Raw genomic sequence first — 11,971 nt, 5'->3', positions numbered from 1 at the left:
TTGACTTCATAGTCAGTATTTGAACTTGAGATCTCACAGTGAGAGTGCAAATGCTTTTCTGTTAGGCCACTTGAGAGCCTGAGAGACCTAGAGGCTGGAGAGTGTTTGTAGTTATTCAGTACTCTACTCATAGTAACAATAGACCTGAGGGGGATGTGATGCACATGAGGTTCCATCTGCAATTAAAATATTTAGGTCCGTGCAGATAGAGCTATAGACAAGACGTCAATTGCCAAATCCAAGACCAGAACGAGCCACGACTTAAAGGGGTCGAGGCCAAAATTGAGATTGAAAAGCATCAAACACTTTTCAAGGTCAAACCTTCAGTACTTTAAGACGTTTGGTCTTTAGACATCATTTGAAGACTGTGACTGAGCTTTTCGGACATCGAGGGGAAGTTAATTCTACCACCTAGATACCAGAACAGAGAAGAGTCTTACAGTTCTTTCTTGTACCCTGAGAAATGTTGCGATCATCCGAGCAGTGCTGGTGGATCTGTGATAAGAGCTTAGAGGTGAATATTGGTTCGAATCAGAGTTACCATGAGCGAGTTTAAGCAGTCTAGTCTCAAAATGACAAGGGATACAATTACATTCATGGCATTTGTTAGACACCCTTATCCACAGCAACTGAGCAGTTAAAGGTTAAGGATCTTGATCAATGACGCAACAGAGGCAGCTTGGTCATCCTTGGATTTGAACTCACTACCGTCTGGTCAGTAGTCCATCAGCTTAACCACTAGCTGCCACTTTCCAAATAAGCAGAATAAGTCTAAGTCAAAACAAATCCAGATCTACATCCCACCTGCAGGCTGGTCTCTGTGGGATTTATTTCATTAGGCTCAAGGACCAATTGAAGAGAGCTCTTACAGGGGAAGGAGCATCCATTTGCACCCCAACCACCTGCAAGACAGCTATCCTTGGTATTCCTATCTGAAGGCCAATTTACAGCAGGCAGGGAACCGAGGAGTAGGAAGCGCTGTCCAAATTATTTGATAGCTCGGGGCAAATACACCAATCTTTGCATGATGAGGTGTCTGTGGCTCTGTAGGACTTTGCCTGCAGGGTAATATCGAGGGCCAGTCAAGGGCCACCGCCAAAGCACTGATGGACTTTTTCACCTCCATGCCCACTGACCAGTCTGCGCCAGCGTTCTCAGTTTGCCAGAAAGTCAAAACCCGGACCAACGAGCCAAGTCCCATGTTGTACATTGAGGGTAATAGTATCTGGCAGCTCAGTCAAGAGTAAATAAATGACCTGCACACAAGGGGGAAAGATTTGTACAAAAAAAGGCTGATATTTCATCTGTGTTGAAGCCAAGCATCGACCTGAATCAGTCACTTTTTTGCAGGAACACTCACTCTCCTAAAGATGTTTGTGTTTGTTTGTGTGTGTGTGTTAGTGTGAGCTAATCATTAGGATTAATCATGCTAGCAGGACATCTGTAGTCATGCCGTATTCTACATCGTCACATCAATAAAGGTAGCGTGGAGAGACAGACAGAACGAGAGACAGAAGGAGGGGGGAAATGAAAATGGATTGCACAGTGGTCACGTTAGATTGCTTGTGAGAATGAGTGAAGGCACTGGATTGTTGGTGCAATGGCTGAGCTCCAAAACAAAGCCTGCTGTAAATGAGCGATGAGGATCGGGATTGAAAGCTTTGTAATTCGTACATCCTGAAAACTAACAGCCATCTCACAGGTCGTAGATCATCGTCAGCTCCGATCTAGTGCCAGAAAGGAGCGCTATGCTAACCGTACGTCCCAGTAATAGGGTTTTATTTAACTGCATCTTGACGACATTTAGAGGAAGATCGTAGCTGAAACTATGGGACTATATGAGACACTATTAGAAAATTGCAAAAAATGCAAACCCAAATTTTTGACATTTCCGTTCCCATTTTCGTTTTCTTTGTAAGTGTGTAACATTGTGTACCATCTCATTACCTTCAGCATATCAGTATTTTGTGGCTAAATTAACATTAAATTAAAATGCTAACAGGAAACATTTTTCTTTTCTAACTTTTCATTTTCTGTTTCACTGATATGCTAAGTAGCTATGGGCGTGACTAAGACTAAGGCCACACCCACTCCCTTGGAGGACAGAGTTGCAGTTTATAGCAGCATATGAGAGCCAGATAGTGAATGAATGGATTTAGAAGGTTGTTGTATTTTATCATATTGTTGTATTAATAGTGAGTTCACTGAATCTACCAGCTGCCTGAAAGAGGATTACGTCACACTGAAGAATTTATTACTGCACTCTCACCACCACACACTCACAGTTCCTCGACTGAAGTGTATGTGTGCGAGTGTGAGTGAGCTTTATTCTTTACCCTCGGGATGGAGGATGGATCAGATCTGGGTTACTCATTTCAAATTGCAAAATATTATTTCACCTCTGCTAAGGGTTGATAAGTGAGTTGAAGTTTTGGGCTGCAGAACGACCTAAAAGCTGGGTTCCTGAGTGACGTGGCACAGAACAGATCAATCTATCTTCAGCTGCCCAACCCCAAGGAGGTTTTCTTACGATACGATGCTGAAGACGCTACAAAAGCGTCTTATATAAGAATTTTCCTGAGAGAGTTTGTTGCTTCTCTTGACCCTAACATCCCGTCATAACAGCCCTAGTGTCAGTGCAGGAACACGAGGAGAATTGGATGCCGTAATGAGACGCGACTCGTCTGCAGAACGAAGCTCACGCTTAGTGAATTGAACTTTATTTCATGTGAATATGTACATATATAAAAAATAAGGACATATGTACATTAATAATAAATATCGACATTTGGAGTTTTGTACAGGTGAAATAAGTTACTAAACATTATACTTAAAATTATAAAATAAAAATAATAGTAAAAAAAAAAAACAAACAAAAAAATCAACACAAGACACATTTAATAAGAAAGCAGGCAGAAAAGTAAAAAACAAACGAACAAGGAACCATAAAAGAGCAGATTAACATTTGGCCACAAAAGAAGAGCAGAAACAGTGTCTCTATAACACGACACAGGCCATGCGGTGTGTATGTGTGTGTGTGTGTGTGTGTGTGAAAGTCATTACAGTTATAAAAGTGGTCAGTCCGTATTTCACATATGGGCTGTGTTTTAATCCTCCACTTGGTCTCAGCAGCATATAGTGCACTTGCTAACCTTTGAAGCCATCTTGTAAACGTAGACCAGATCTATGAAAGTCTTTAACACGGGCTGTGTCTTAATCCTTCATGAAGTGCACTCCATCATGTTCAGGAGTATGTAGTGCACTTTAGAATAGTCATTTTATAAACAGGGGGCAAAAAAACACTTTAAGTGCACTGCCGTGAAGTGCACTCTGTGCACACTATTACTTCTTTATAAGTAAACGCAGGGCACTTAAAAGTCGGTAGCTCTGTAACAGCCGACGAAAGACACGCCCGAGTTCCATTCTGGCCTCGAACCCTTCGAGTGCACTGTAACACTTCCTAATCAGTGAGCTGTTAAAGACCACTTGATGAGTTTAAAGTCAGTCTTATTTTGGTAAAGTGGCTGAGGGATGCAGTGGGGTGTTCAATGCTACGTTTCAATCGCGTTCAATGCTACGTTTAACAAATTCGTTACGATATTTTTTGGACATTTTTCCCCCCCCAAATGTAGTCAGATAGCGTAGTCGTGTTTGGTGTTGTTTTTATTTCACAGGACTGAAGTTACACTTAGTGTCTAATTGTCTTTCTGTGTTCTTGTAGTTCCTGCGTACCTTTTGTACATCTCCGAGATTATAGGCGGTGTCCGTGTCCACCAGGTTGCCATGGTAACCAGCAATCAGTTTAGTGATTCCATATGAAGTCTTTTAGGTCCTGTGTTTGTTGCAGGACTTTTCTGGTTTGGCTACGATTTTTAATTCACTTTCTAATTTAGAAAACCGTCTGCTTTGGAATGTTTGCACGCTACACGAGGCGCTTTCGTTTTTGTTCGTTCAAACGCTAACGCAGTTAAGGAACTCTGTAGCCATTTTGCGTTCTCGTGCGATTAGAAACACAATTAAACCACACAGCTGTTGAATTCTCTAATCTGATTGGTCCGGAGAGGCTCGTTTTCTGTTACAGCAGCCGGGACGGTGTTACAGGTATAACGTTAACGCGCTGGTTCTAATACGTCGTCGTTGAGTTTACGACATTTAGCAGACGCACTTATCCAGAGCGACTTTTTTATCTCAATTTATACGACTGAGAAATTGAGAGCTTAGTTCCTTACTCAGGGACCAAGAAGTGGTAGATTGGTGGACCTGGGATTTGAACTCAACCTTCCGATTGGTTGACCAACAACTTAACCACTAGGATACCACATTCCGATTGTTTCTATAGCAACAGCTCGTCTACAGGGACTTGTAAGCTCTCAAAACTCTAGCGATCGTCAGCCTGCTAAACGTTTTAAAGAAGGAGTCGCCAGCGTCTGCGATTTGGAACAGTCTGAGTTTTTTTTAGCAACGTGACAAGCTGCGTTTTTTTAAAATGTTACTAATGTGACCTCTGAACTCTAATTTTTTAAATGAATTCATTGTGATCATCGACAACCTGCTGTGGTGTGAGGAAAAAAAAAAAAAAAAACACGTTTTTTTCCCCCCCGAACGTAAACACCGAAACTAACACTGTTATTAAACATTAATGCAGTTTTACTGGGCAGCCGTCGATCGGCACACGCCTGCCTGCAGCTAGCGTCGATCCTTAAGATGTTTAAAAAGCTCCACCCTGAGAAATCTGTTTGATATTTTTAGCTTGTGCACGAACAACGAAACGTCCAACGAATTAAGAAACAGGAATCTTCTGTGAAATGGTGAAAATTCTCAGCTACCTTTTCATTTCTGCGTTAAAGTTTCTGTCTTTTTCTTTTTCTCTTTTCATCTTATTTGATATCGGGCGAACAGAACAGAGAGCTGCTTGGGAAAAAAAAACACCTTAAAGCTGTCATGCCACACAATATATCAATTTTTCTCCATCAAAAAAGAGATTAATGACAAAGCAAACACTCGGGTACGCTCGGATAGCAGGACAGTCCTTTTCTGTGCAGTGGACGGACTCCAAACTTAAATAAGAAAGAACAACAACAACAATAATAATAATAATAATAATGATAAGAAAAAAAAAAAAGAAATGAATAGAAGAAGGAGAAGATAAAAACCATCTGCAGTCTACTTTGGCTTTAGCCCATGCTGAAGAGGCACAGTGAAATGAACAAAAACAAATCACAATGTCTTTTTCTTTTTTCTTCCAAAAGTCTGAGTCATGAGTAAGACTTGGTGAACTTTTGCACTTTGGAGAAAAAAACAAAACAAAACAAAAACAAAAACAACGATATTTGTCAAGCTTCATGCAGGAAAGTAGCGAGCGGTGGTGGAGCTGGTTGCAGTACCCTCACGGATGGATGACACACGTCTCCATCTGGTTCAGCAAAAAATGTGAAAAGGAGAAAGCGTGCTCGTCTTTTGCTTCTGAAGGTGTGAGACTCTGAAAGACAGACACAAAGACAGATCCTGTTTATACCGGAAGCTCTTAGGCATTAAATGATGATGCTCCTGCGTACGGATTCCGATATCGACTTCTGTGTAAAACTGACCTGGGAACAGGGCTACCGATGATCTCGATGATCCTGTGTCTAAACTTTAGACCGGTCGTGTTTAAGACGTAATTGGATTGTGTTTCAGTGTGTTTTTGTTATGCTAGCTATTTTTGCGTTACGAGTCGTCATGGCAACGTATTTATTATTATTATTATTTATTTTTTTAAAAATAATAATCGAGATTCATACAGAGATTCTACTTGCATAGCAAATGTGAGCTAGTCCACTAGCGCTTAACTTGATGGCGATCTACGTTAGCTGATGATTTTTGATTAACTAAATGCTGGTTGTCACGGTAACATTTTTTAAAAACAGTTTGGACTGGTGATAAAGAAATAACAAGATTGTAATATAATAATGAAAACCCACTAATATAAGGAATGTTACCTCGTTTACTAGCTGTTAGCTATTTTAGCTATTGTCTAGCGAATTAGTGATAAACAACAGGGCGGTCGTCATGGTAACATTATGTTTATAAAAGTCTGGCTGCCGTTAAATATATTCCTGTGAATATTACAACGTGAATGTAGAATTGTTTGTGGATCAAATAGGAGCTCGTTTACTAGCGTTGTGCTAGCTGGCCAGCTAAATTAGCTAATGTTAGCAATGAACAAAACAATGGTTGTCATAGTAACATTACATTTAGAAATAATTTGCTGTTAAATCAATCTTTCTGTAAATGAGTGATACAGAGTACATGACGAACTCCACGAGCTGTTATCCCGCTCGATAGCTTAGCTAATAAGCTAAGCTAATTATTAGCTGTTCAGCGACATGATGAGCAAAATGTCGGTTGTCATGGAAACGTTACGTTTCAAAAGGTTACAGTGTAATAGTGAAGCTCCTCCGATCAGCCGTAAGGTAGTTTGGACAAAAACTACTGAACAAAATCATGGTTGTCATGGTAACCTTATGTTTTAACGGTTGTTAAATGACTCTGAAGTAACTTATAGTTACACACACACACAAAAAAAAAAAACACTTTCGCACAACAAATGCTAGCAAATGCTAACAAGATCGCTAGCAGGTTTTCAGACCTCTTACCTGCGTGAAATCGGACGCAGCCTCTGATTGGATAACGCTGCAGCAGTGCAGCTTTCGGTGTCCAATCAGGGTGAGGGTCAGTTTATCCACGGTGAAGGAAACACCCAGAAGTGATTTAAATGCAGAAATGCACTTGTTGAAATGTCTTTTTTACAGTAAAGTTACAGTAAAGTTTGCGGTTCAGCACAAACACAGTTCTTCAGTTTATCCGAGTCAAACACTCGGCTCCGTTTATAACACGAGTCTGAGATAAAGGACAGAAAGATAAATGTCCCTACGTCCTTCACCGTCACCCCGAATGTTCCAGAAATACGAAGAAAAAAAAAATCTTTAAATTACAAAGGTCACAATATATTAGTGCTTTGAGCCCGAAGACATTCTCAGAAGAAAAAAAAAATCGTAAAATAAACGAGCTGTTTTTTTTTTCCAGAAAGCCTGACAGTTCGTTGGTCGCTTTCTGTTACAGCTCCCTTCATTTACTTCGTCTTCTCTCTTCTTTTTCACACTTTTTTGTTGCAAAAAGTATGATTGTCGTCTTGCTTTTTTTTTCACTCCTCCCCTCCCGCGTCCAATCCTGAAACAGAACGCGAATCAGTGTGACTCCTCCCACGTGTTTGAGTGACAGCTAAACCTAGCCAAAAATAGTTTGTAGCCTTTTATCGGTTAGCCATCGTCATGAAACGAAAACCATTTTGATGGAGAGATCATGATGCACTCTGTATATGAGCGCTAGCTGTTAGCATTAGCAAGCCAGCTGCTGGATTGGGTTGATGGCATTAGCTGAGAGAGAGAGAGAGAGAGATAGAAGATGGGTCTGATGGAAGGTAGGAAAGATAATGAAATAGAGAGGAAGGATGTTTCTCCGTGAAGGAGGGAGGTAGGTGACTGTTTGGTGTCTCTGTTTGTGCTCTAGACTGATGACTCTTCGGGGTTGGCATCAGGGAGGACGCTTCTCTGCTGCAGTGTCCTCCGTAGCTCCTCCTTAAAGGGACTTGTGTAGTCGTTCTCCCTGGCTCCGATCCCCAGCTTTCCTCCAACTCCTCCCACTCCTGGTGCACTCATCCCTCCGTTCGCCCGGTCCTCACCCGCCACGCTCAGGCTGAGTCGGACGTAGCCGTTGGTGCTGGAGTTCCGGATGTTGGTGAGGCTCAGGCGGCTTGGCGAGTGTAGTGGCTGACCAGGAATGGCGCTCGGCGAAGACGAAGACGCGTGTCCAGGCACAATCTTCAACGATCCGTCAGAGTAGTAAAAATTGGCGCCGGTTTCCCAGAAGCGATCCTCGTCATTGTTTGAGCTGGTGGGCATCTTACTGGGCACAAAGCTTGGCGTCTCCTTGGGCAGTGTTATCGGGTAGACCAGCGTGCTTTCTAACGGCTTCATCTCAGCAGTTCCCGCTTTCCCCAGTGCTAATTTCAGCCTTCGGCGCAGGTAGAGAGCGCCAGCGAGCAGCACCAGACATGTGACACCCAGCGCGATCACCAGCACCCAGAACAGCCCCATGCTGGCATCCGGCGCTCGCGCTTCCATAAACACAGGTGCGCTGGCCACCACAGCCACCTGGTAGCGCTCTGTCTGGAACTTTACTCCCTGCTCCTCCGAGTAACACACGTAGCGTCCGGTCTGGGACGCGCCCGCCTGTGGGATGACCAAGGCACGAAGGGCGCGGTCGAAACGGGGACCCAAAGTGTCCGAGTCAGATGAGAGCAACAACTCACGCTCGTTCAGTGCCCACGAGGGATGTGCCAGGTTCGAGACCAGCTGGCATGGCAGAACCAGGTCCGAACCCACCACCACGGTCACGTTCCTCAGCCGGGAATGTTCTGGACAACAGGAGGCAGAGGAGATGTCAGTTAATTTAGTTTTGTGGGAGCATTTCGAAGGAAATAGTACAGATTGTTTATCTTCTTGGGTGATTTATTATTATTTTAAATTGTTTCTAACGTTTGAGCTGAACGGAGCTTGTTGCCCAGCAGGGGGCAGAAGACTGAGACTCACCTGGGCTGGGGATCGACACCGGCTTATCAAACTTAGCCTTTGACCCTCGATTGAATCTCTCCAGCATCAGATCCTGAGTGAGAGTGGACATGGAGCTGTGGGGGGACAAGAGACATCCGTTACACACACACTAGCACACACAGTACATTTGTCACTCACTACACACACTCTAATACACTCCGTAAAATAGAGAAGAGGAAATGAAGGAAGAGAAGTGAACAATTAAAAGGTAGAGAAAAGAAGAAAAGTGCAAAGAATAGAAAAAAAGTGAAGTAGAGTTGAAGAGAAATGATAGAATGGGAGGTAAAGAGGAGAGGAAGAAGCAGAAGTGGTGGAACGAAGAAGAAATAAAAGGAGAAAACAACATGAAGAGATAAATGCGTATGTCTTTTCAGGATGATGGTGAGTGATGGAGCCAAGCGGAGCATCATTAAACACTCAGCTTGTGTGTAAGTGTGTGTGCTTGTGTGTATGTGTAAGTGTGTGTGTAAGTGTGTGTACCCGCGGTGGAGGTCGATGCGGACACAGGCTCGTCCCTCGCTGTCCCAGGCGCAGTACGGATCTCGGGACAGCCAGCAGTCCGGCTGTGAGTGATAACGACTGCAGTTAGCCAAGGGCAACTGTAACACCTCAGACCGAGAGCCGATGTACAGGTACTTCTACACACACACAAACACACACACACACAGAAACAACAATGTTGAGATGGGATAAGAAGAAAATTAGCTTAAGACTTTGCTCTGTGTGTGTGTGTGTGTGTGTGTGTGTGTGTGTTACCTTGGTGTGTGAGATGGTCAAACTATCGACTGGTTGCGGCCAATCAAACAGCTGGATCTCCTCAATCACATGAGCCTCAGACCCAACAATCGCCACTCGCTGGAGCCATCCATCAGCTGGAGAAGTGAGAGAGAGAGAGAGAGAGAGAGAGAGAGAGAGAGAGAGAGAGAGAGAGAGAGAGAGAGAGAGAGAGAGAGAGAGAGAAAGAGAAAGAAAGAGAGAGAGATAGAAATAGATAGATAGAGAGAGAGAGAGAGAGAGAGAGAGAGATAGAAATAGATAGATAGATAGATAGAGAGAGAGAGAGAGAGAGAGAGAGAGAGAGAGAGAGAAGGAGAGAGAGAGAGAGAAAGAGAAAGAAAGAGAGAGAGAGAGAGAGAAAGTGATGAACATTCTGCATTCATTCACACATACCAGCTCTGGATCGTGTCCAATTCTTTAAAATAATAATATTTTAAATCTTTATTTACAAATGAACAATTCAATATTTATCACAACGACAAGAACTAATAAAGATAATAATATAGTAATTAAATAAAGAATAATAAAAAATAGCAAATAAACCGAAGAGAAAAACAAGTTAGAATAAAACACAAATAATAACAACATCTTTACCAACTTGTTTAATGTACAGTTTCTTTCCTTCTGCAGGTCTGAGTAATAAACATCAGCGGCTATTTTGTGGAGGTTAAAGAAGAAAGATAGAAATGTTCTTTATCGGTTTTCCTCCTATTTCTGTTTGTGTGTTTAAACCTGCTAATGAGTGACACGTGCAGTTTTATGCTAATGAGAGAAAACATCTTCGTGTAACGGTGAGGAGGATCGATGAGTGTTTCCTCTGCAGGTTTCTGAGCCACTGGATGAATAACAATGCGGTCTGAGGACGTCCATTTTCTCTGATAAACACTGCTTTTTTTGTTCATTTGTGTTTTTTCAGCATCAGATTTCTACATTAAAGGTTTCGTTTCAGTTCTCGGATGAACGCCTGCATTTTAAAGCTTCTATTAAACTCGGGGCGTTTTAATGACTTTCATATAAACGGAGGACAGAATTACGAGGGAGGAAAAGAAGGAACTCGTTCAGGTGCGTTTGTTTTTGCTTTGGTGGTTTTTTTTTTGTATAAAATATTTTATTGTTATTTGTATAAAGATGTAATTTCACTGAATTAATATAATTCCAGAATGTAAAGCTGTGTGTGTGTGTGTGTGTGTGTATGCGGCTTTGTAGTAGCTTGTGTGTATAACAAATGTACAAAGCTAAGCATTTCACACACACACACACACACACACACACACACACACACACACACACACACAGATGGACGTTGACAGATTTTTTTTCTCTGTTTCAGCTGCTTCTTCCTCACTCAACAGCTAATCAACCCCGTAGTCCAACTGGCAGTGTGTGTGTGTGTGTGTGTGTGTGTGTGTGTGTGTGTGTGTGTGTGTGTGTGTGTGTGAATGTATGTGTGTTTTGGCAAGGTTGCTGTATGAAGTCTGGCCTCCTAAGTGTAGCAGACAAAAAGAGAGTGAGAGGGACTGCAGGCGAGAGAGATCAAGAGTTAGAGAGAGACAGAGACTCAGACAGGTAGTGTGTGTGTGTGTGTGTGTGTGTGTGTGTGTGTGTGTGTGTGTGTGTGAGAGAGAGAGAGAGAGAGAGAGAGACTCAATATCAGTCATGCTGTGACAGCAGTCGCACTGCGCTAGTCCAACTGAGCTCGAGTGAAAATGCTTTCTTCACACCCTGCCAGTTTGAGCGTGTGTGTGTGTGTGTGTGTGTGCGCGTGTGTGTGTGTGTTAGGAAAAGAAACCAAGGACAAAGCCCAGATGAAACATTTCCTCACTGACCTCCTGAAACAACGCAGCAGATTATATGAAAGTCCTTTTTTTCAGTGTAAATAAACTTTCACTCATCTTTTTATCTGTTCCTTTCTTCTGCCATTAATCTGTCGTTCTGTCCATCAATGAATCCATCCATCTGTCCATTCATCCAGCTATTCATTACTCTGTCCTTATCAAGTCTATGGCATACATTCAGACATTTATACCTTTTTTTTACTTTATTTTTATCCATCCATCTAGATCCTGTCCCTCCATTCAACTTTCTATCCATCTATCAAATGATTATCTACTCATAGACACTATTATGTGATCCATCCATCTATCCATCATCCATCCACCCATCCATCCAACCACCCAGCGAAACATCCAACCATCCATCCACCCACACATCCATCCATCCAGCCATCCATCATCCATCCACCCAAACATCTATCCATCCATCTACCCACCCACCTATCCATCCATCCATCTAGCCATCCATCATCCATCCACCAAAATATCCATCCATCCATCTATTTATCCATCCATCCACCCACACATCCATCCATCTAGCCATCCATCCAACCACCTATCCATCCATCCATCTAGCCATCCATCCACCAAAATATCCATCCATCCATCCATCCATCCACCCACACATCCATCCATCTAGCATCCATCATCCATCCACCCAAACATCTATCCATCCACCCAAACATCCATCCATCCATCCATCCATCCATC

The 11,971-nt window shown here is 42.6% G+C and overlaps 1 protein-coding gene across 1 annotated transcript in view; it reads right to left on the bottom strand.

The window, feature by feature from the left end:
- Window positions 1-4,596: 4,596 nt before the first annotated feature.
- sema4c (sema domain, immunoglobulin domain (Ig), transmembrane domain (TM) and short cytoplasmic domain, (semaphorin) 4C) overlaps window positions 4,597-11,971 on the bottom strand; it is a 64,063-nt gene continuing 56,688 nt past the window's right edge. The window contains exons 13-17 of the mRNA XM_060883059.1: window positions 9,408-9,523; window positions 9,132-9,289; window positions 8,631-8,725; window positions 6,636-8,455; window positions 4,597-5,479 (exon numbers count right to left, since the gene is read on the bottom strand). Of these exons, the coding sequence (XP_060739042.1) occupies window positions 7,545-8,455; window positions 8,631-8,725; window positions 9,132-9,289; window positions 9,408-9,523 (1,280 nt within the window). The 3' untranslated portion in view covers window positions 4,597-5,479; window positions 6,636-7,544. The remainder of the gene's footprint in view (window positions 5,480-6,635; window positions 8,456-8,630; window positions 8,726-9,131; window positions 9,290-9,407; window positions 9,524-11,971) is intronic.

The sequence above is a fragment of the Tachysurus vachellii genome, chromosome 12 (assembly GCF_030014155.1).
Source record: "Tachysurus vachellii isolate PV-2020 chromosome 12, HZAU_Pvac_v1, whole genome shotgun sequence".
NCBI classification, from domain to species: domain Eukaryota; kingdom Metazoa; phylum Chordata; class Actinopteri; order Siluriformes; family Bagridae; genus Tachysurus; species Tachysurus vachellii.
This window is presented reverse-complemented; position numbering and strand designations above follow the sequence as displayed.